Source organism: Perna viridis, chromosome 1, assembly GCF_037379345.1.
Source record: "Perna viridis isolate PV_CMFRI_1.1 ecotype Kerala chromosome 1, ASM3737934v1, whole genome shotgun sequence".
In the NCBI taxonomy this organism is placed as follows: domain Eukaryota; kingdom Metazoa; phylum Mollusca; class Bivalvia; order Mytilida; family Mytilidae; genus Perna; species Perna viridis.
The window spans coordinates 34,050,584-34,076,530 of NC_142445.1; the positions used below are offsets into that span (position 1 = coordinate 34,050,584).

At 31.2% G+C, this 25,947-nt stretch overlaps 1 protein-coding gene across 1 annotated transcript in view; it reads left to right on the forward strand.

Annotated features, from left to right (window-relative positions):
- The window catches only part of LOC148628468 (prestin-like), an 82,782-nt gene that overhangs the window by 34,781 nt on the left and 22,054 nt on the right, over positions 1-25,947 (forward strand). The window contains exons 4-5 of the mRNA XM_088587956.1: positions 23,851-24,180; positions 24,607-24,717. Of these exons, the coding sequence (XP_088444082.1) occupies positions 23,851-24,180; positions 24,607-24,717 (441 nt within the window). The remainder of the gene's footprint in view (positions 1-23,850; positions 24,181-24,606; positions 24,718-25,947) is intronic.

The window sequence follows — 25,947 nt, forward strand, 5'->3', positions numbered from 1 at the left end:
TATCGGATTTATATTTATGTATTGGAAACAAGTGCACATGATTTTTTTCAAGCAGTATTTAGTGTTATTACTGTGAAACAGCTGGGTCTGAACAGAAAATATAACAGGTTGATTGTGGATAATGAAAAATTATTTACATGTATAATATAAATAGTTCATAGTCTGATGTGTGCAGTGATGTTTCAGTGTTCGCCAAGTTTTTCAAGTTTCTATACAGTTTGACCAAAATGAATAGGAGAAGACAGCACAATGCCTACTTTGGTACAAGGTGGTATAGCCTCTTTGGTAAGTTTGACCTTTAGATAAAGGGAAATATTCTATTGATTTCAGCATTTGCTAGAGACCATTTAATACAGAGCATATTACCTGCCATCAACCTGTTTTTGTAAATATTGTGTTCTGAATCTAACTGATGTATGTGTATTGATTATAGTTCTGAACTGATGTCTGACTTGTCATAAACAAAATTTTTTGTCATTTACCAAGTGATATATTTAATTATTAAAGGATTTAAGTATATATTCATGAAACCATATTTGTATAGTCAAATCTTATAACCAATCGTTTTGATAAAGAATTTGTACATGCATACTATTAAGAAGTAAGACCAGTTTGAGTTCTTGAGTATTGCACCTCAAAGATGTGGTAATTGACCTTTTTTTGTATACAAATAAATGACTGCCACATTTTCTATGTCCTTGTCTCTAATTTTGTTTTCCATTTGAATGACTTCGGGTTTCCTGATGTATCATCAGTCAACTGGGGGATTTCATCTAATCCAAAACCCCTCTTAATCTGCTGAATAGAATTTAATGAAACCTTCACAGATTCTTAATCACATGATACCATTATGCACATTCTATTTTGTTTTACCAATGGAATGACTTTTTAGGTTTTCCTGATACATAACATGGACTTGGCCATTGGTTGACCAAGGGGGGCCAACTTCAAATCTGCAAATCTTCTAAAACTTGATGAAAGTAATGAATGCTACCATTGTGACTTCTTATTTCATTTTTCATCAGAATTACTTTTTAAATTTTCTCATGTGAAACATGAACTGTGTCATTGGTCAACCAAGGACACATCTTCTAATCTACAATCCTCTAAAATCAATGAATGGAATTCAATGATACTTTCATAAATTCTTTATTAAATGATGCCATTGTGCACCTTATATTTTTTGTTTACATCTTGCATGAAAGGGTTATCAAATTACCACTGAGTTTATTAATTAAACACCAAGCATATTACTGATGATTATTTTATAATGTGTGTACTGAAAACAGCAATGGTGTCTTCCTTGAATGTCAACATTTTATATGCTACCTATTCCTTGAACCCCAACAAAAAGATTTCAATAGATGTCTGGGGTTTATGACAATATGATGACAATAGGTGTTTTTTTTATAACTGTTCAAATGATTTTACAAGTATTTACCAATAAAAAATAATAAGTGAACTTGATAAAACAGCAACATTTTAAAATTTTTTTATGATATAAAGTAGTAGATTTTGGGTTAAATCATGATGAAATTTAAATAAATAAAATTAAAAAAAATTTGATAAATTTTTAACAAAAAATGTTTTGGGAATGGAAAGGTTAATTAGCAAATTATATGAAGGAAATATTAAAGAAAGTATAGAGAAATACTATTATTATAATTTAAAACAAACGATATCATTCTAAATATTTTTATTGAAATGAAATTTTATATGAAATTTATGATAGACCGATTCATTTAACTTTAAGGATAATAAGATTTAATTAAGGAAATTTGATAATTTCCAATGAACTGGAAACTGGATGAGCATGAGTATGAACACAGTATGAAAATACATTGTGTCTTCCACAACTCTACAAAGTTTCAAGAAAGTCAATGAAATAGGCTAACCAGAATTTTGATGAGTTGCGAACATAACAAACACCCTAAGAATATATAATATTATGAACCACTTACAATAATAAAGAATAAACAAGGGTATGATATTATGACCAGAAAAATATCTTTATTAACTGAATGAAATAAGGGACGATATTGCAGCACACACAACCTTAGAAATATTAAAAATAAAATTCAAGTCCAAAGAGTCTATTGTAGAATTTTTACAAACTGGAATTCCTGATGATTTACAAGTTAACGTTGAGGTGCAATACTTGAAAAAGTTTCATTCTAAGAGAGTTCAATTGTTCAAGCAGTAACAACAAAATTTAATTTGCCACAAACTAGATTTACCTACCTCCAATTTACTTATCTGTTTAATTAGTATCACTGTTTAGATATGCATGCACTTTTGTTGTTTGCCAACAAACTTTTACCTGTAAATTGTTGGTAGATCAAAAGTTGATGGCATTCAAAGAATAAACCCCAGCAATATAATCATCACTGATAAGCTTGATTGAAAACCTCATTTGATTTAATTAATTATAATGTTTGTTAATTAAATGAATGAAAAATAAATTACTAGCATGAAAACAGTATCCAATCAAAATAAAACCAGAAAACTGGGGGCAAAACTCACTTGGTGATACCCCTTGCTCCCTCTCCATAGAAACCATATAAGAAATCATGAAGTCACTCAAATGGATCAACAAAATAGGAGGTGTGCATTGGCATCATGTGATAAAAATGTATGAAAGTTTCATCAAATTTTCATCTATGGTTTTAGAGGAGTTTTGGATTAGAATTAGGGACTGACAAACAGACGGACTTGATCACTATAAACCTCCTGCTATTCAATCAGGGGGTATAATAATATTCAGATTCACTATTTCATTAAAATTACCACACACATTTAATTTATAAGAAATTAAAAAAAAACTTGCATTTTAACTTTTGATACTCAATGAAGTTCAAGTAAAATTTCCAATAAATATTTTATTGGATGAATTTGATCAAGAACAGTACAGATAAATATTATCCTAAAAGAATAAAGAATTAAGGTGACATTTTACCAAGTCTGATTTCACTTAGTCTTGGTACCAAATTAACTATTAGTACAGGTGCTGATCAATTTGAATTGTTACTAAGGTGCTGATATGACGAGGTCTAGATTTAATTTTTTGTGCCAAATTAACCATAAGCATGATAAGTACAGTTGCTGAATTGTGTCAGATTGATTTTTTACCAACTGGTCCTCATATAGTCAAGGGCTGAAGAAACAAAATTAGATATCCAAGATTGGTGAGCAATTATTGAAGTTAGAATGCTTCGTGATTAAACCTGGTCCAAACAAGAATACATCTGCTTGTTTTGGGGAAAATGGTTAGTGAAAAATTAAGACTTCAATTTTTATGTAAACAGGTAAAACACTTACATACCTAACTACCTATCCTCTTCCCTCCTCGTAGAGCATAAGGCGAGGCATAGGTCTCTCCACCATGGTTGGTCTCTGGCAACCTCTTCTATGCCTTCCAACTCTGCCACCCCGTCTTGTTCTTGTCTTTCTTCATTGTTCTCCTTTATGTCTCTTTTGTTTTGACTCATTTTTAATTTGCCATCACTTGGCGTCCATCGTCGTCGTCGTCCTTCGTTGTCGGCCATCGTTGTTGTTAACAATTATACAACTGAAACTATTGGACTAATTAGAACCAAATTTGGTATGAATGTTCCTTGGGGTATCCTGCATAGAACTGAAGTGGGGATTTTTGATTCGTCAAAAAACATGGCCGATGTTACTAAAAATAGAACATAGGGGTCAGACAGTAGTTTTTCACATATATCTCCTAAACCGTTAGATTTAGCTGAATTCTGACACTGAATAAAAGTGTTCAGCATGATGAGATCTGTCTCTGGTCATATTTTGGTGTTAATCCGTTAAGCCATGTTGGAGTTATTGCCCTTTTTTTAACGATTTTTACTATTTTAATGTTATTTCTTTCAAAAATCTTCTCTGGCACTACTTGACCAATTGAAAGCAAACTTTTTGTGAATGTTCCTTGGGGTATCCTGCATAGAACTGATGTGGGGATTTTTGATTCGTTGAAAAAACATGGTCGCCATTGCTAAAAGTAGAACATAGGAGTCAGACAGTAGTTTTTCACATATATCTCCTAAACCGTTAGGTTTACCTGAATTCTGACTGGAGTAAGAGTGTTCAGCATGATGAGATCTATCTCTGGTCAAATTTTGGTAATAATCCATTAAGCCATGTTGGAGTTATTGTCCTTTTTCAACGATTTTTGCTATTTTTAATGTTATTTCTTTCAAAAATCTTCTCCTCTCACACTACTTGACCAATTGAAATCAAACTTGGTATGAATGTTTCTTGGGGTATCCTGCATAGAACTGATATGGGGATTTTTGATTCGTTGAAAAAACATGGCCGCCATTACTAAACGTAGAACATAGGGGTCAGACAGTAGTTTTTAACAGATATCTCCAAAACGGTTAGGTTTATCCAAATTCTTTCAATAGCTGAAATGATCCATATTATTAGGACTACATAAGTCTTCAGACAACTTGTAAGAGTTATTGTCCTTGAAAGGGGAAAAATAATTTTTTTTTAATAGTTTTCAGTCAATATCTTGGAAACTATGATAGATTAAAAGAGACTTTCAGTTGTTGAAAAGGTCTTGTGGTAGTCCTACCAAAGACTTCTTCAGTCAAAGTTGTTGGACAACTTCTTGTTTAATTTATTGCTTTTGAAAGGCAAAATTACAACAATACAGACTTTACATTGTTGTTGAAGATCTTTATATTGATCATTATGCTGTATATTTTGGATTTCTAAACCTGACTTATGGCCTTCTGTAGCCTGGTTTTGATGTCATCAACAGTTCCTCCTTCCTTTATTACCTTTGATCCAATCTTTATGCTGTATATGTCGGATTTCTAAAACTGACTTATGGCCTTCTGTAGCCTGGTTTTGATGTCATCAACAGTTCCTCCTTCCTTTATTACCTTTGATCCAATCTTTATGCTGTATATGTCGGATTTCTAAACCTGACTTATGGCCTTCTGTAGCCTGGTTTAGATGTCATCAGCAGCTCCTCCTTCCTTTATTTCTTTTGATCTGATCTTTATGCTGTATATGTTGGATTTCTAAAACTGACTTATGGCCTTCTGTAGCCTGGTTTTGATGTCATCAGCAGCTCCACCTTCCTTTATTACTTTTGAGCCCAAATAGGTCAATTCAGCTACATCCTCCAACTCTTTGCCATCAATTTTCACTTGTTTGTCTATATTTACATTCATTCTCATGTTTTTAAGTTGCTAATATTGTTAGCGACTTCTTGCACTCATAATTTAGTACTGTACATTCGTATATGATTTGCATAATTATGTATTACAACAACATCTTATGTTGCATATAGGTGCCATAGAAACATCATTTCTAGCTTAATACTAGCTTAATAAAGTTTGTATGATTGTTTCTTAGAGTATCCTTCACAAAATGACTGTTTGAATTTTTGATCACTTTGTTCTTAAACACTTTGAGAGCGTTTCCAACATTTTACCGTGCCTTAGGTACTCAGTTGAGCTTGCAGCATTCTTCATTAATATTGATTCAATATATGCCCTTTTTCAGCAATATTTTGTTAAACATGGTAACAAAGCATGATATCTTTACTTGCTTAGTTAATAGGGTATGGTTTGCCAGGTGTGTGATTCCAGGCTATTTGAGAGCCTCTTGTTTTTGTGGTGGCAGGGGACTTATTCATGTAGCAATCTTGTATGTAATATATTTTTATATTTATATTTAAATTTATAAATTGTGTTGAGTTCAGGATAGTGCTACTTGACCAAGTAATACTAAGGCCAAATGTATTCATTTTGGTTTTTATAGGTAAAAAATGTGGTGGTATATTCATGGTATACTGTTGTCATTGTTATCATCTTAGGTAGACACTTCATATACAGATAATAAATTGAGTATAAGTGTATAGATCTTCATGAAATTATATCACAAGGTGCCATACCACCAAAAGGAACTTGTTATTGATTTTGGGGTTTCTGACTTGTACTGTATAGGAATTACGAGTAGGGACCAAAAAAGGGGGCCAAAAACAAGCATTTTCATGATGTTTGGACTAACACTTGAGTAATTGTGAAAGGATCTCTATGATATTGTAGTACAAGATGCCATACCACAGAATGAAGGCTGGGTTGATTTTTGGGTGTTGTGACTTGAACCTTTCAGGAATTAGGGGGCAAAAACAAGCATTTACACGATGTCTGGACCAGAACTTTGTGTGAAAGTAAATAGATCTCTTTGATATTATACCAGAAGTGTCGTAGTTGCGATGTTTAGTCTATGAAAGTGGTATTGCCGTCAAGCTTGAGGTATTATCAAAATTTCAGGCAATATCTGTCGCTTGGACGATCAATTTACCATGATATTGCCCTCTATATATATACTGAATGTTACAAGTCAAAATCGGTATCACATGTGGTATCAACCAGGGACTCCTATATCACTCCAAGGGCCATTGGCCTGGGGGTGTTGGTGTGTAAACAAAATAGGGTTTAAATAAACACTTATAATGCAAATACAAGAAAGGGATATTTCAATCTAAATATATGATATAAGCAACTATTATATAAATAGTTTTTTGTGTCTGTCTGTTGCTTACAATTTTAACAATTACTTGAAAGCATCATTTTGTCAATACTAATCAGTGAAATAAAGGAGTAATAGAAAAAAATCTTGTGTAGGTTAGCATGATAAATTTTATAAGATAATTCTGTTAGTCTGTGTTTTACAAACAAGAAAAATATCTTAAATTTAATGAAAAATTCTTTGGAAAATTTTGCTGATAGGAAAAAAAACCAAGTCCATTTTGTAGGGCAAGTCAGTCAACTGTTGATCAATTTGAATATTGTGTAGTCCTTCTCTTCTTGTCATGTATACCTGTAATGTACACTCGTGTGTCTGCTAATACAATGACTACCAAGAAATGATTAATAGATTTTTTTATTTTATGGCTTCTTAAATGCCTAGTTGCAACTTAGACAAATTGCTGAGGTTGTACAAGTTAATGTAGAAATGACAAAATTTATTCATTTCTTAGAAAATAGCCATTGGCGAGAAGTTTCAACAATTTATTGTTGTATTGTCACAGAATTACACAAACTAATTGTGACTTTATTTAAAGATGTTAATAGGTGCATGTCAGTTCATATGTGGTACAAGGAAAGGAATATAATTACATGTAAGCAAGTACTAATGGTGTTTAGTAATTTTAAAACACAATTTGAGGAAACCTTGTGGAAAACCATCCTATGGCAGTTTAGCTCTAACAGTTTATTTTCATTTATCAGCAGTTGTTTTCCAATAATTTGAAGTGTTGCCCTCATTTTTCAGTATCTTGATCTGTTGATGTCATACAGTTGTGTTCAATTTTTTCATGATCCAATGATTTTGATTTGATAGTGGTGAATTCTGGGAGGTGCAGGGGGTTGGCACCCATCCTTGGAAAATTTGTTATTTTCATGTGTAAAATTGACAAAAAAATGGTAAATAATGTTGTAACACCCCCTTTTTCAGAGGAACTCCGACTGGCACCCCTTCTTTTCAAAGTGTCTGGATCCACCCCTGTATTCTTGAAAGTAATTTTACCCCACCACAATTTTGACATGAAAATACTGGTGTATATCACACTTGACTTTATGGACACAACTCCTCAGTAACATTTAATGGATGTTGTTCATATCTGGTAGGATTGTTAGTCACCATATGTACCCAGAAGTTATATTGTACATGTACTGCCATTTTGATTCGACAAATTTTATAGGAGTTTTGGGACTTAGTTGAATTTTTTAGAAACTGCTCTATGGACTTTGTTCAGATTTTGTAGGATTGATAGTCACCATATTTTGTTGTTAGTGATTTTTACTTTTTACAGGAGTTATTGGACGTTTTGCGCTATAATTTTAATTTTTATTTTTGTGAGGTTAGGGGACATATGGCTACACATAGCAATCTTGTCTTATTTTTGTATTCACACTGTCAGAAAACAATGTTCTGTCTTAATACTTAATTGTGGTCCCAGTTATGAGATCTGCCTAAATTGGAACATCAATTATTGCTCATACAGACAAATGCTGCTGGAGCATTTGTGTCATTTCCATTTTCTTCTTATAAATAAGTCATTTTCAATTTTGAAATTTCATGATCTCTTCCTAGCTATAGTGTTTTTGGCCAGGTTATGTTCAATGCTGTTTTTTCAGCTGCTTTGAAAGAGTTACTTAAATAAAAGTATACCTTAAAGAAAAATTGTAGAAAACAAAAAGCAATGTGTCCACAACTGAAGACAAATACTGTACTTGTAATTTGATTATATGTAGCGGTATACATGCACTAGGACATTTTTAGAAGGGTCGCTGTGAAAGTATTTTTATTTGTTGATACCAATTTTGGGGGATTGGGGAAGAAACACAAGTTCATGGATTCTTGAATTCATGGTTTTTATGGTTTTCAGTATGCACATCAATGGAAATCTTCTTTTCATTGGTAACTAAATTTCATGACCTACCAATGAATACCACGAAAACTAGTACCCCACAAACAATAGTACTTTCACAGTATTTCCAAAAATAAGAAAGAGAAAGTGTAGTTTGTTTGCCAAGATTGGTAAAGTTGGTTTTTGATAGTCTCCCTTTGGATATCTCAAAATATTTGAGAAATAAAAATGACAGCAACCTTAGAAATGTAATTATCTGTTATAAAAGGAGACATCTTTGACAGCTTGAATAATAGCATACAAATTGTACAACCATTTTTGAAATTATTAAAGAAAATAAATGTCAATTTGATAATGATACCTTACCTCTGCATTTTTATAGCCAAACTAGACTATCTTGAATAGTATACATTTTAACCATGAACAATTAGTTAATGGAAAGTATTGATAACTAAAATTTTATTCAAAAGTAGAAGCTAGAAATTTTGCACAAGTTGCATTTGATATCCATACATTCTAATATGGTGTTTTATCTGTGAGTTTGTTGTTTTTACACAGTTATTTCATTTTTGTGTTATCAAAAAGATGACTATTTTAGCATGTGGGGGAATTATAGAAAGTGATATGGGATTTCTTATACACTCATAAATGTTGATAAATCATTGTTATCTCTAGTATAACCAGACAAGTTTTGCTTTTCTGAGAAAAAGCTAAAGATAGAGAAAAAAATAACCAAAAAAAGCATTTCTGTTAAGTGTTCTTTGGGCTAAATTTGTGCAGATGTGGGATGGGGGGGGGGGGGGGTGTAAAAACCTTTTGAGATAAAAAAAAAAAAAAACTACTTGTGGTGATGAATATGGTTTTTATTCTCATAATTTTATTATAGAAAATTAAATTTCCACTTTTTTATTATAAGAAATAAATAAATAGTCAATTTAAATGCTGTTTCAATTGGGTCAGCATTTAGAACTAATGTTATAACTCAGTGTTACTTGTAATTGCTATTGGTTTAACCAGAACTAAAACTTACAGCGAAATAATAATAATATAAATACTTTAAAATACTCTGGCATTAATTCAGGTAAATACTCTGGCATTAATTCATGTAAATACTCTGGCATTAATTCATGTAAATTGAGTCTTTTTGTTTAGTCAGTAGCATTAGATCAAATTTCTATTATGTATCTCAAAGAATAAAGTTGTCCCATGATGTATTTTTGATGGAAACCTACATATGTATACATAGGTTCTGACTGGTGATGTATTGCCCTATCCCCAACCCAAACCCTCATTAAACAAGTAGAAAAGGAAATGAAATTTTAAAAAATCTGAAATAAAAATGGAAAAAAAAAAAATTTAGAATATTTGAAATTAAGTTACGATACAAGTTTATATATCAGAAAGCAGCATGAAAAAACTGGTTTTAGCTAATGATTATAGCTAGTTTTTTTTTAATATGAAATTTTGATAGATCACTGTATTTATATTTGTCATAATCAAATATATATCAAGGTCATCCTTCTTTATTTTATATTGTAGATATGATGTAAGTTGTTAGTAATGGAAAGGCTCTAGGTGGATATGATCATGTATAATTTTGTGTGTGAAATTTTTATAAGGCAAAAAAAAGGTAAACTGGTAATTCACAATGTTCTCTGAATATTTTTTATTAAATAAAATACTATATTAACTGATTGGCAATACCGTACTGTGTCAGTCCCCCCAAACACAAACATGTTTGAAATGAATTTTCATTACCAGTAGTTGAATGCAAGTTTTTTTTTTTTGCAGTTCATGTATGAGTGACATGTAAACTGAACAGAGAAATTAATCTAAATTTGAAAATCAGTCAGTATGGAAACTTAAATTGTTTTACCCTTGTAACTTTTAGAAAGTGTATATATCTATTGTGGGAAGGAAGTTTCCTTAAATTTGTTTGAAGAATTCCTGTATTGGATTATTTCATTTTTGAGGCAATCGAAAAGTATGGTGTTATCCAGTTTTTACACAAAAGCTCAAAAAACACTTTCACCAATTATAATGAAACTTTGGGAAAGTGCATTTATCTATAGTAGGAAGCTCCTTTTAATTTATTGAAAAATTCCAATTGTTTGCTTTTAAGTCACAGAGATTTAATCATAAAAAAAGGGGGGTGTTGTCCTTTTTTTGTATAATAACTCTAAAATGCATGCAACAGTTAAGATGAAACTATGGGAAAGTGTATATATCTACAGTGGGAAGCTCTGTCATTTTATGAAAAGTTCCAAATTTTCCGTTTTCAAGTTATTTAAATTCATTTATAGTGTTTACATCCTTTGTGGAAAGCTCCCTTTAACTTTTAGAAAAATTCCATTTTTTTTTTTTTCGTTTTCAGGATACCAGAATTCATTTATAATAAACTTTGAAGTGAGTGGGGAATGTCATGTTTTTGCAGAAAAACTCTAAAACCTTTGCACCAATTAAATTAAACTTTGGGAAAGTTGTTTATTGCCTTGCCCAAATCATTCATATGTGAATCATCTGTGTTCTCCAGATACAGTATGTTTCTAGGGTAGTCTTACTTGGGAGTGTTGTGTCTATGTAGATTGGGGGCATAACTTAGTCTAGTTTAATCAATGTATGCAAATATTAACTTCAAAGTACATAAATAAATCTTGTCAGAAAAAATGCTTAATTTTAACAGAATTGTTGCCCCAAAAAAACAGTTTTTGTGATATTACCTGTTTTGTGGTCATTAAAGGTTTTATCTTTTTCTATAAAAAAACATATGAATATAATTTTAGTCCTTCTGTTATTCAGGTGGTTTTTTTTTTGGGTCTTACTATGGTTGAACAATCATCTTTTCTAGAACTCATTTTCAGCATTGTTTCCATATTTGCAGTATAGTGTTGAGTGGTGCTAATGTAGACCATATCATATCTGATTCTATCATTATTGGTATATTGAAATATTTTGGAAAAAAAAAACTACTTGTAGTTTCTGCTACAATTGAAAATGACCATTTATTATGTTTAACTTTGAAAATTACTATTTAAGTTTTCTTTCCTAAACAGTTGTTCCTGCTCATGGCACATGACTTTTGTTGTTTTCTATTGTTCATTGTGTTTATCAAATCCTTCATCTTTGTTTGCTTATTTATAGTTATTGAATATATAATTGACCATTTGAAATAGTTACTCATTTCTAAAGTCAGTAAAACTTTGAAGTTTTTTCACTTCCTCTGCAGCCTATTGATTATATGGAGTTAAAACCAGTTTCTGTACTTGATCAATTCTTTGGCTGTTGCTTACTTGAAGAAAATGTTCCACTTTTTATTTCTTTGATTAGGATATCAGTGCAAGGACATTTAACACCTTGTAAAATTAATGTTATTTGTGTTTTTGTGGTTTTAGGTACAAACAAGAAAAAGTAGCTATGTGCGTTCCTAATTTATCAAAACTTTAAGACATTATTCTCTCAAGATGATTGTGTCTCTGTGCACTTGACCCATAGTGGTGAAATATTATCTGAGATAGGTTCTTGTAATACTGTCTCTTGGATATTATTACTGATAAGCATTTTCACATCCTTTTTTCACAGGTAGGTCAACTTATATGTATACTATGATAGCACAGAGCAGCAAAGATGAGTTGTATTTTTGTTGAATGGGGGAGGAGGGGCTTTTAGCATATAATATTGTTTAGCTCTTTTCTGGTTCAGTCGATTACTTTTAAAATTATTCAAGTGTGAAATGCCTATGTCAACTTTTTCAATGAAAATATTTTTTTCATGTGTGGTTTGGTGGGGTGTGATAAAACAGCCCAAGTCTTTGTTGTGTTCATATGTAAATGTAAAATGAAAAAAAGTCCTGGATTCAGACAATCCTAAAATTGCTTGTCTCCACTTCATGTATCTTCCTCGATTATTAGTTACGAACCAAAAAGGAAAAAAAAATCCTCTGTCTATTGCTATATTTATTAGATTGGAATAGCCATATTTTTTTCCAAAATGATTCTGTTTTGTAAAAAGGTGACATTGCTGTTTAAGTCCCTTCAAAAATATAATTAAGAGGCTCCTGATGGACTTTTTTTTTTAAACTATAGTCTCTGTTGTTTTTCTCTACAACAAAATTTTATTTCTTGTATGTATGACTCACTCTGTCTGTCCTTATATCTTGTAGGTCAACTCTTCCTCTATGAATTTTGATAAAATGTAACAGGAATTTAGTTGTGGAATGCCTTCATAAAGAGATAATTCAAATGAATGTTCAGTTACTGATGTACATGGTATCACAAATTCACAACTAGCAGTCTTCCTTAACCTTTTAAGAAATTTTGATTACATTTTGTAGGTTTTCATGAAGGACAATAATGGTTGTTGGAAAAATTGTTAGATCCACACAATAGACATTTTTCATATTCCTGGCTTTGACTTCATTTTTTAAAATTTTGAGCAAAGGGAAGTAACCTTCCAACCCACCTGACAAACTGGTTTACTGTTCGATTTGAGCAATGGACAGCAGTAGACTTCAAATTCAAATATTTGACTTATTTTAGCTTAGGTAAGTAGTTGGTTACTTTTGAATAATTAATTTAGCTACTTACCAAGGTGTAAAAAGTTAATGTTTCAAAAAATAATGTTTACCGTTCTTCCTTTCCCCATTGAGACTGCCAACCAAGTTGTCGGGTGTTGGTGTGTCACGTCCCTTTGAAAAACTTGCTAAATTGGCTTGCATTCCAAAATAAGAAAAACGACTACTGGGATACATTGAAGTCTAAATTAAGTTGCTGTGTTATTTTGTGTGCTTGCTCACAATATTTTGGGTTAAAATTGTTAAATTCCATTGTTAAAAGAGGAGGTCAAACAACTTTTTTTGACAATAAAGATATAGCAGATATAAAACATATTCAAAATTGCCTAATTGAACTTTTGTTCAAAATCTCAAATACTTTCCTATATTGTTTAAAAGTTACTGTCCTTTTAAGTTGTAATTGAAAGATTTTTTTCTGTACATGTATTTTCAGGTAATACTTTCCCAATTATGATAGATAAAAGAAGACTGATTTTTAATAGCATTTACCCTGCATTCTACACTGTATCAAAATATATTATCTCAGTCAAATTTAGAAGATCTATGGTATTGTGCCCATACTCACCCTCAATGTTCAGTGTAGACATTTGTGGTAATATTAAGCTCCACTCTTTGAAACATTTTATTTACCAAGCAAATATTTCATAAATTTACTTACATTTTTACAATTCAATTTTTTTTAATTAATGCAATATTTATGGAAGAAGTTGAAATTATTCCAAAAATGAAGAACTAGAAAATTTCATCAATATTTTATAAGCATTCATTTCATTACACACTCACTTGTGTGGCAGAAAGGTAAGAAATTCTAAAACTCACTGGAGTTTTATCATTTTTACTTATGTAAGAATCTATAAGCTGCCTTTAATTATTGTTTTGAAATATTAACAGACGTAAAAAAAAAAAACAACAAAAAACAAAACAAAACTGTCTCATCATTTCCCAGTTCTTCTTCAGTAATTTAAGAATAAATAAGGTCTTTTTGAAAAAAATTCTCCTACTCACATACCCTAATCCAAAGTTATTTGTTGTAAACAACAAAAGAACATTTAAAAAAAAAATATTCATAACTTATTCAATAATTACCTGCATGTTCTTTGTAATTCTTGTATTTAAGAATCAAATAGTTTTTAAGACCAAGTATATTAATAGTCATTAATATGCCGAAATAAACCTTTTCATTACTTTAATTGGCAGAAAATTCAATGATGTAAATTCTTTGGAGAAGATATTTCAATTTGCAATCTGGTATGTGTTTTCATTAAATTTAATTTAAATGTTTTTATGTTGTGACATAAAGTTACAATACCAACTTCAAATATAGTATCTTTTGTGTCAACAACTTGCTGTATAAAACATTTGTTGATTTTAAAAATACAATTAAAAAATAAAGATGTACAATTTTGGTAGATTGAACCTGCATCTTTGTAAAACTTGAAACCTGAACCAATATGTGCAACCATCTTTATACCCCCTACTTAAAGATGAGTATACAGTGATCATGCTGTCCATCTGTCCATTGGTCTGTCCCCAGTTCTGAAACTCCTATATATAATTTGAAATCTGCCATTTACCAATTGATCATTTATCTGTTGACCAAAACCATTTACAGATTACTTTTTTATATCAAGTGACAACATGCTACCTTTCTTCTAACAAAAATTGTTGTTACTTCTACATATAATAGATATTATAGAGCCTCTCAGGTGTCTCGTATGGTGGTTTTGGCCACACTAAATTGCTATTGTTAACTATTTAACCTGATCCAAAGGTTCAAGTGAAGTGATGCCATTACTTTGTGTCTATTGTGAAAAAATAATGTAATCTTAATAAATTGCTTTCTCTAAAAAGCATGAATTGCTACATTGAAAATAGAAATGTGGTGGCCAAGCATGACGTGGAGTATGTCATATATAGGGGCTCTTCCACAGTCATCCACTTGATCCATTGTGCATTGTTTGTAGAGGACATTGAAGTCATCAACCCTTATGTGGTTTCAGAGGATTTGACTTTTGCAGGGTTTTCTTATCACAAAAGGAAGTTTTGAGATTGATTTTTGAGGTTGTGATATGAGTCTGGTAAGAAAATGGAACTAGAAAGTATTTTTTTTCTTCTGATTTCTTGACAATAGCTTGTTTATTTCTGGTCTAATTATGATTTTTCTTTTATTAGATTCCTTATGAAAGTCCATGCTTGCATTTTCAGTCAGATTTCAGATGTCTTTTGCAGTTTTTGAATCATAAGAGGCAAAAAGGGGCAATGCCTTAAAAAATCGTCTTTTTATGGTGAGATTTTCAATACATTTTTTCGTTAGATTTCTCATGAAAATCCCTGCCTGCATTTTTCAAACAGATTATAGATATCTATTATGTTTTTTCGAGTTTCAAGGGGCAAAAGGGGATCACATCCCCCAAATTTATTTTTGATGTGATTTTGAAAATGTTTTTTTATTGGATTTTACATGAAAATTCCAGTTTAAATACAAGATCTTTAAGAAGTATGCTTGTCATTTACTGTTTTTGTTTTTTATTTTTCTGCACAATAACTTGATAAATAGCTGATAGATCTTAGTACCAATGTATACCAAAGTAGTATAAAGATTCCTCAGGAAATATATCTGTACTTCTTGTTTTAACCTATAATTTTGTTTTAGCCACAGGTCTAAAGTGATTAATGGTGTAGAAAAACCCACCCAACAAGCGATGCTTTTTCAGTCTACATATGCTATATTTTCACATAACGATATGTATTTCTTTATTCAGATTACACTTTTAAGAAAATCATACATTTATCTCCCAAAAAAACAACCAAATCAAACAAAATTAAGAATAACTCTTGCAAAATGCTGATTTCATGTACAATCTGTATAATTTTTATCTCAAAACTGCAACAATCAAATGATAGACTGATACTTAACTGCTGACCTGTTCTCAAAATTTAGGTCAGGATATATATATATATTTTTTTTTTTTTTTTAGCTGTGTGAGATATGCTTTTCTCCTAAAAAATAGCATAATTAAATAAAGAGTCTCAGACACCCTCACACATTCTTATTTTGATCCTTTATCCTACATTACAACATCTAGACGAACTGTCCTGTACTACCATACATCATGTACTAGGTTACAACTGTAGATTTATACTATGAGGATGAATTACCTGGCCGGCAAAAGCTATTTTTTTTTATAGAGGCTAGCAGGCCTTGTAGTCTTGGGAGCTGATTTGCAAACTTGACAGTTCTAACATTGTTGGGAATTTTTCGGACCCTTAAATGCTTATGTTATCTTCCCTGTACCAATCATGATCTAATGGAGAAGAGTAGTGAATAGAGTCTCAATTTGAGGTGTTGTACATATATATATGTATATATAGATGTGGTCAGTATCTTACACTAAACAGGATATGTACTATTTACTGATGTTCTCATGATATACAATATTGCATGCTAGAAACTAACCTTTCAATAAAAAATCAAAATATTATTGTTATGGTTTTAGTTTGTTTTGATTTTTGTTGTAATAAACAATATCATGACATTGGAAACTCACAAAGGTAGGGCTGTTATAGGAAGCCTTTATTGATATTGATAATATAATACATCTGAGTTTGTGTTGTCACATTCTACTAGATACCAATATAAGTAAAGAGAAGTAGTTTTGTATAATTTTTTTGTATTTCTAAGTAAATTGTTGTTTATTATAGAATTTTGCTTAAGCTTTATCATGCTTTCCATTAGCATTAAGGAAGCTTAAGGTATGTTAAAACAGAGGTATATAAAGAATTTAAGTGTAGTAATTTTCTCTTTTTTAAAGAGACATAGAGAAATAATACATTTGTCACTGCTTGTCCACTCAGTATCAAGTTAAGCTTGGGATTTGAGGTTTTTAAATTAAATGGGAAGTTTTCCATTGAGTGAGACGTGAATTTTAAACGGTTCAATACCTTTACATACTGAATATTAACCTTTTTGAAGAAAATAAATAATTTTAAGGTAGGGGATTTGATACTTTTGAATTTTGTTGTTGTATTAGGCTATTTGCTTTACACTTTTTCATAAAATGTCAAGGACTTTATATGATAACTTTTTGTAACATCTTAACAGCAGACCTGACTGTACTTTCTAGTTCTTTTTGTGTGATTTGTACTTAAACTGTTTTCATTTTGGTATAGCCATTCTTTGATTTGTCAGTGAATTTATCCTCATTTGAACCCTGACTTTTTCCACTTCTTAAAGATGTCCTATAAAAGAAATCTGTTATTGGCTTTCCCATAGTGTTGGTAATTGGATTTGGAGTATTTTTGTCCCATAGGTCATTTCTGTTCTTTTGTGACAAGTGTTTCTGACAGTTGGTTTAGAAGAGTTATTTCTGGATGTTCACATTTACATTGATACACTTTATATTTCTTTTCTGATATGCAATGCTCAATTTCTGAGGTAATTGTTTTTATTTTAATTATTATGTAAATATCCTATAATTTTTATATGAAATAATTTTTGGAAAAGCTTAAAGGTCATTAAAAATTGATACACATCTTCCACATGAAACCACATGATCATCTTTAGTAGTGTATCAAACTTTCATTCTTAAGCTATAGAACCATAACCTATCTGTACAACTTTTCTTATACGACCACAAAAAATGACTGTCTTAGAATGGTACCATCCATGTTACCCACATGGCTGTTGTTTGTAAATTTTTGGTGTCTGAACAAGAACTTGAGTATAAGTATATAGATCCCAAAGATTGATGCGTTTTTAATGCAATAATGATGGATCTTGATATAATTTTGCATTTGCTTCAAGTCTCCAAACCATGTGAGGAAGGTTGGTATTGATTTTTGGGTTATAGTCCCTACTGTTTTGGAAATAGGGGCCAAAAAGGGGTCTCATAAGATATTACAATATACTTCATTTACAGAAGTATTAGCATATGGATCCCTTTGATTTAACACTATGTTCTATACCACTGGGATTCACACATTATAGAAATTAAGGGGTGAAAAAGTCTATAAAAGTGGGTTTTTTTCCAAAAAATAACATGACTAAAAGTATGTAGGTCTCCATGATATTGCACAATCTGATTCCATTTCACAAAAGGAAAGTTTTGATTGACCTTTTAGGTTTACTGTTTGGTGGTTTGGGTAAAAAATGAGCCAATAATGTGTTTGTTTCTATGTGAATTCTATGCCACATACTTTATAAGCCAGATTTAAATTGGTTTGGGAGGGCGATTGTTTTTTTTTTTTGCAATGAAGTTCATTTAGTTTAAACTTTGTCAAACATTTAATCATGATCAGTCGAATTTCAATTGTACTGTAATATCAAAGCATCTTGTATCTTAAGACCATGCTGTATTAAACACTACTAATTTTAAAAGAAAATGTATAACACAAATAAGAAGACCATAATCAAGCATTTTGTTCAGGGTTCCATATTTGTGGCACCACCACAGTCCTTTAGTTTTCTGACTTTCAAAACACTTAAGTGTACTTTATGCATTTTCAAAATGACCCCAAATGTTTTATTTCAGCATTTTTTTTTTAAAACTGGACACAATTTGCAAGTGCATATAGACCTTCTTAGTTTAGTTTGGATTAATAAGTTTGTTATATAATTTGTTGTCAAGTTTCATAAAAGTATTGGACATTTGTCCATCCATTAATCTGTACTAATAATTCAATAATGCTCTGTTGTGTTGCTTAGAGTATAGCTTATTTGAATTAAGTGAAACTGGAAATCTTTTAAACAAATAATTACAGATTTTCTAGCTTCTTTATTTTTAGTACATATGAAGATTGATTGTAATTCAAAAACAAGGTAAATTATTTGCTTAATAGATGTTTTTGTATGAAGAACATGCAAAATTGAAGAACTAGTTGTGTATGTAGTATGAAAGACCCTTGAAAACAAAGTATATGGCTGACAACATGTGAATTTTAAATAGTTTCTTCAAGGCTTTGTAAAATATTTATGTGTTTTTTCATCATGGTTAGATATTTTATTACATAATTTGTTTACTTCTGACGATTTAAAAGGATAAGTTTCTAACTGGTTAATACTGGTATTTGGAGGATGATAATATTTCAAGTCAACCATTTCATATCTAAATCAGTACATTGTTGGTAGTTATTTTACAGAGGACAGTACTCACTATGCATTAGCATATCAAGTTTCTAGAAAAGAAGTTAATCTGGAGCATTTGTCGTAAATACACAATGATTTATGAAAAGTTTGTCCCAATCCTCTCAGGATCAAATGTACACAAGATACCTATATTTACCAAATACTCCTAAGAGCCCTAAATTTTGGGAAGCTTTCTTTGAAGTCGAATAACTGGTTTACCATTCTGACAGACAAAAGTAGACCAATCAGAAATTTCTACTTTTGACCCTCTGATTGTCCAAGGACAGTAGATATTTAGGATTTATTAAGCATATAAGGTATGTGTTGTATTTATAACTGATAAATGCTTAAGATATATATTGACTGAACAACTGGACACTTCTATTTGTTTAAATTATCAAGGTAACAGGATAATGTCAATTTTGCCAGGTAGGCTGACTTTGCTCAATTTAATTAAAATATTAAATCAATTCTGGATATTGGTATATACTCAGTAGTTTTCTGTATGTTAAGCATTTAGTTTGTCCTTTCTTGAGAAATTTGCCAACATTTTAAAACTTGATCAAGCAGCTAGAAACCAAAACTGATGAACTCCCCACTTTTGATGAAAGATTAAAGGTTTACGAGTTCAGAGTCCAAGTGTAAGCATGGCTTTCTGAATAATGATTGGGACCTTTTAAGAACAAAATTACAGTATGATCCAAAAAATCTCAGTTGTAGGGAACTAATATGGAGTAACTATCACAGCATAGTTTCTTTCTTTGTTTTTGCATGATAAGCATTTAGTGCTTATTTAATACTTTCAAATGTAGTATTTCAAAATGTTGTTTTTGAAAAAAGTTGTTGGAAGTTTATGATGAAATTCTACTTTGAAAGCGGCTCCGCTCAATTCAATATTCATAAAGTATCTAGGATTTTCTCCTGTTTAAAAAATATATCTTTAAGCTGTATGTCATGAACATATACTGAAATATTTTCTCCCATGGTATAACTAGAACTGATAGAAGTATGTTTTAATATAGAAGGTCCTCATGGGATTTTGCTTCATTAAATGATAGTGCAAAATACATTTTATAGCAAATTTTGGTTCTTGAACTTGAAAACTAATATAATCAAGTTTGCATATGGCTGTGTAAACCTGCAAATTTAACTAGAGAATTGATATTTTTTTCAATTTATGTTTGCATTGAAAATCATTTCAAAATTTTTAAACAATTTCTTTCATTGGATTCATCTCAGGGATTCCTACCTGTATATTTCAATCAGAATTGGAATATTTCTAACCATTTTGGGGTAATTAGGTGGTCAAAGGGACCAAAATCGTCAAAATTATTAGACAACTCCTTGTAAGAGTTACTGCCCTAGAAATGTGAAAAAAAATGATGTTTTGTGCAGTTTTTAGATAATATCTTGAAAAGTATAATAGATAGATAAAAACTTTCAACTGATGAATGATCTTTATGATAAGACCTACTGAAGTCTTCATCATGTTAAATTTGTCTGAGGACTCCTAGTTAGAGGTATTGCCATTTGCAGTTTTCAGCCAATATCATGATAACTATAACAGGTAAAAAAAAAGTTGATGAAATGATCCTCATGTTTAGTCCTACAAAAGTCGTTTGGGTCGAAGTTGTCTGACGTCTCCTTGAATGGTGAAAAATGACGCTTTTGCAGTTTTCGCCTTTTTTCTTGAAAACTGTAATAGATTTTCTTTTAAAATTACAGTTGATGAAATGATCTTTATGATAAGGCCTACAAAAGTCTCTTTGGATCAAAGTTGTTTTATGACTACTTGTTAGAATTATTGCCCAGGAAAGTTGAAAAAAATGAAGTTTTCAGCCCTTTATCTTGACAACTATAAAAGATAGAAAAAACTCAGTTGTTGAAATGAAGTTTCAGACAACTCCTTGGAGCCTCTTGTTGTATTTCCTGACTCTATGCAGATCAATGAACAAGCACTTACCTGACTCATATCTTATACACTGTATACATGGTTAAATATTTTACTTCAATAGTAAACTGCATGTTGGTACAGTTGTCTGCAAACAATGATGTAATTGTTAAACAATCAATCAACTGTGGTTTGTACACTTTAAAAGAAAATGATAACATTCAAATTCTGAAAAGTGGTCAGTAGTAGTATTTCTTGCATATATATTATCATATTGAAAATGTCAGCAATTATAACCCTTGACAGTAGGTGCAGATCTTGACACTGTGACTTGTTTAATTCCCTACAACCAGGTTATGTAAAAGTAAATATAATAATTAATCAAGTGATTATATACACCTGTTGTATCCACAAAGGACACAATGTTTACATTATATTGATAATTTATGATGTTTTATCTACTTTTTATGTTTTATCTGTGACATAAGATTGCCACTTTTCCATTATTCCAGGACACCTAAGTATTTGTATCAATTTGTTAAGACAAAAGTTTGTCTATGCATTGTATGTATACACACACACACATACATGCTGAAGTTTAGGTGAAATCAACCCTAAGAAATTAGTCAAAATCATGTTTTGCTTCATCTGAGTGAAATATCCTAAGTGTGTCAATCCAATATTGTTGTCCATTTCAAACACCTGTCTAGTCATCATCCTATAAGGTTGTTCTCTATAGATAAGTCACTGCAGATGATTTTATGTCAATATGTGAAAATAAAGATATATTAAGACACTAAAACAAGCAAATCAAACAACTTTTCCTGCAAATGGTATACAGTTTTCAAATCCTTACATTATAGAGATCAATGAATATGATATACATTCTTTTATATTTCTAACTATTGGAAGGAAAGAGTAATCAAGGTAACCAAGATTCTACCTACATAATGGGAAAATATAATGCATTTTTGAGAAATAGGCAGCTGGTATAGAGGAGAGAATACAATCTGGTGAGGACCTGAATCTTTCCAGGTAGCTTAAAGCATGCATTTTAAAAAAGTATTGCATCTCCTTAACTACCCACAATCATTATTTCCTCCAAGTTTCCCATTTTAAGTTGGACTATATTAGACCTGGTAAACTTTGTGTCCCTGTGCAGGTCCGGGTGTTAAAAGAAGATGCCTGCAGCAGCGCTAAGCTTGTCGTAAAAGGCGACTAAATAGTGCTCAGAACCCTAGCCGGGGGCTAGGGCGCTCTGCCCACAGAGCAACTGGGATGTGTGCCCCAGGTGGTGGAATGGGGTACCCCTGGCGTGTTACATGCTGGGGTTGTCGGGCTATAATATGGAAAGCCTGACCGCAAACCATAGTGGTGCACCGTGTTGGGAAAGATGCCACGTTCCTCGCACGTTAAAGAATCCTACTGTGATATTCTCTGGGAGTAGGAACCATAGGGTTCCGCCACAGGAGGCTAAATTGCCCGTCCCTACCCACCTCTCCCTATTTCCAGTGGCAATCAAAATTTGTCAACCCCGTTGTTCTTGTGTCCCATCCCTTTTTCATTTCATCATTTCATGTTCATTTTATCATCAATTTCATGTTCATCGTCTGAATATAGCTGAAATTGTGCTGCTCTGATGTTAAACCCCAACAAACAAACAAACAAGTAAACTTTGTGTATGAAACAGTACACTTCAATTGCATCTGTATAGTGCATCCTAATGGTTTTGTCTATGCTTGTTATGGAATTGAAAAATTTACTATAAAGAAGCCAGTTCCATTGTTTAATAACAAAATTAAATTGATGAAATTTATATGCAGCTTAATGGCTTCTCAGCTCTTTTGCCCTGTAACTCTCTATGATCAAAGTTTGGTTTAATTTGAACAAATTTACAAAAACAAACAACAAACAAACCAGATTGCTGATGAAATATAGAGCATCTACCTATGAAATACCGGTATATGTTTAGAAATATATCCCTTATATGTTCTTAAAAGAAATAGATACTTGTTTTTAGAGGCTTTGTATGGAAGCTACACTCATTTTGAAGCTTATTTGAGAACAGAGAGTGCAAAATATTAAAACAAAACAATTAGATAAAAACTTAAATGATCAAAATATTCAAGTAGTGATGGTTATATTAAGTACTATCATTTGCTTGAGTGACATTTCTGCTGTGGCGGAGTCTCAATGACATCTTCTTCACCTGATTTATGAAATGGATCATTAGATATACACAGAAGGGACAATAAGAGGTGTGATAGGTAGCACCTGTCCATTTCTAGGGGGAAATTATAAGTTATAGGTTTGTTTTGTCCTAACATAAATCTTGATTTTATACATTTGCAATGCCCTTGGGGAAGTTTCACTACAATAAGAGAATTCCTGCACTTTTTGTTAACTAATATGTTCAGAGAAGAAGGTATTATAAATTTCTCAACATTGATGAGCACAATTTGATGCTTATGAGAAAAGACATAATTGTGTATTTATGAATATTGATCTTCTAGATGAATATTAAGGATGAAAACGGCTGGATTGAGCCTTCTTTGATGCTGGGAGCTTCATTTTGTTCCAATTAAGTTGTAATTTGAATTTTTTTGTTTTGATTTTATGAAACATAACAATTCTTACAGGCGTTTGTAATAAAAATATAGTTATAATCATTTTTGATAAAAATAAGTTGGATTTTGGGGTGAGATATAGAAAATAAGTTGCTGGACAAAGAGAGTATTACATTTGTTCACTTAGTAGAATTCGATTTTATCGAAGAGGAATGCCTTAATATAGATATGTATGAATCTATCACTGTTTTAAAAATTAAAATTTTGTTGTATTTTATTTTCTCTTTTCAGGGAAGCAGAGAATGAAAGAAGACTCAGAACTAAGTGAGTCACTTATAGACGTGAGAGAAAATGGACATGCAAAAGTTGTTATTGACAGACCTATTTTTAATCAGCAGAAATTGGAAGAAGGCTATGAAGTTACAGTGCGACCCCAGAATTCTCTTAAAACTACCTGCTTGAAAGCTTGCTCAAAGTGTACATGCTCCAAGAAATGTGCCAGAAATTTTCTTTATGGCATTTTTCCATTTTTATCAATTTTAAGAGGTTACAGTTTACGGGCTGATCTTCCAAATGACGTTATATCAGGACTAACCGTGGGAATTATGCACATACCTCAAGGTAAGGTTCAATAAAATTTGCCAGAATTTTATGTGACTTTAATAATTTTGCAGTTGTTAAATGGTACAGCATTTTCATTTGTGCCATTTTCCTTAGACACTAGAATTACCGAAATAATAGTTGGTTGATATTAAAAAAAATTCATATCAAGTTAATGGAAGGTTAGTATTGATTGTTGGTGTAATTTAGGCATTAAGGGCCAAAAGACGTCTAGAAACAGGGATTTCATAAAATTAATATAGATTCCTTAAGTAAATATTTTATAGTGTTATTAGATAAAAAAAAAAGAATCAGTCATACATATAGCATATCTGCAACTTGGTGATCAGTAATATGCACAGTCTATGTACAAACATTCAGCATTTCTTATATAACAGGAAAGCATACATTTCATGTAAACTCATAGCACTATTTCACATATTTCAGGCATGGCATATGGTATGTTGACAGGTTTGGACCCAGTTTATGGACTTTATTGCTCATTTTTTCCAGTCATTGTTTACTTCTTCTTTGGTTCATCGAAACATATATCAATAGGTTGGTCATAAATGTTATTGTTGAAATTGTTGATTATGTATAACATCACAGTCCACATTTTTCTGCAGCTATTCTATACAAAAGTAACTTTTGTTGGTTTGGGTAAATTTACATTTTACTGAAGTACAACCCTACAGGTTTATGAACATTGAGGGACTGCCTTTAACATCGTTTTTGTTAGAGATGGTTTTTTTATGGTTGTCTATGTTTTAGATTTTATGGAAGAATTTTATACGTTGCAATATGATTAATTTTACAAGGAGAAATTATTTGATTTTTTGCAATAATTGATATTTAAATTTTCAACTTTGGGCCTGGGTTTAAATTGTCAAATTATTGTATTTTAACCAAATATGAATTGCATGTGTTGTTGTAAATATTATTTATTGGTAAACCAATCAAATACATAATATACATACATATAAATTCAGGATTTAAAAAAAAAGATGAGATACTTGTATTCAATTCCTCTGCTAGCAGGAAATAAACAAAAAAATTGTACTACATAGAAAAAAAAAGCTTATGACATATATAAAATACTTATAGATTCTTTTTCATTACTCCAATATGAAAAAATATATATTTTAGATATTATGAATAAGAAAATGGGAAAAATCGTTATTCATTGATATTAATATGATGGTGTCATCAAATCACAAATTACAGAATGTTATAGTACTGTACTGTTAAAAAAGCTAGGTCACAAGCAATACCTTATTACTATACAAATTTATTGGATTTTAGTGTGAAATTTTTATACCTCTGCAAAAAAAATGCAGTCCTATGATATTATGATGTTGTTTACATTGTTGTTAATTGTTTCATTTCTATGCTAAACGTTTAGTTGTAGTTAAGTGAAATTCATGAAATTTTGATGTATTGTTACTTGCTATATATAATTGGATCACTGACCCCAACTGTTTAGCTAAAAAGGGCCAAAAGGGGTAAAAGAGGTGTTTATTTAAAATTGATGGAATATTTTTTTTTTTTCACTTTTAATTCAAACCTACTAGTACTTTTTAGCTCACCTGGCCATAGGCCAGGTGAGCTAGTGCCATCACTTGGTGTTTGTCGTCATCATCATTAACAATTTCTTCAAACTTCTTCTCCTCAGAAACTACTGAATAGATTTGCATGAAACTTATAATGACTGTTCCTTAGAGTGTCTTGCACAAAATGACTGTTTGGATTTTTGATCGGTTAAAAAACATGGCAGCCATTACTAAAAAT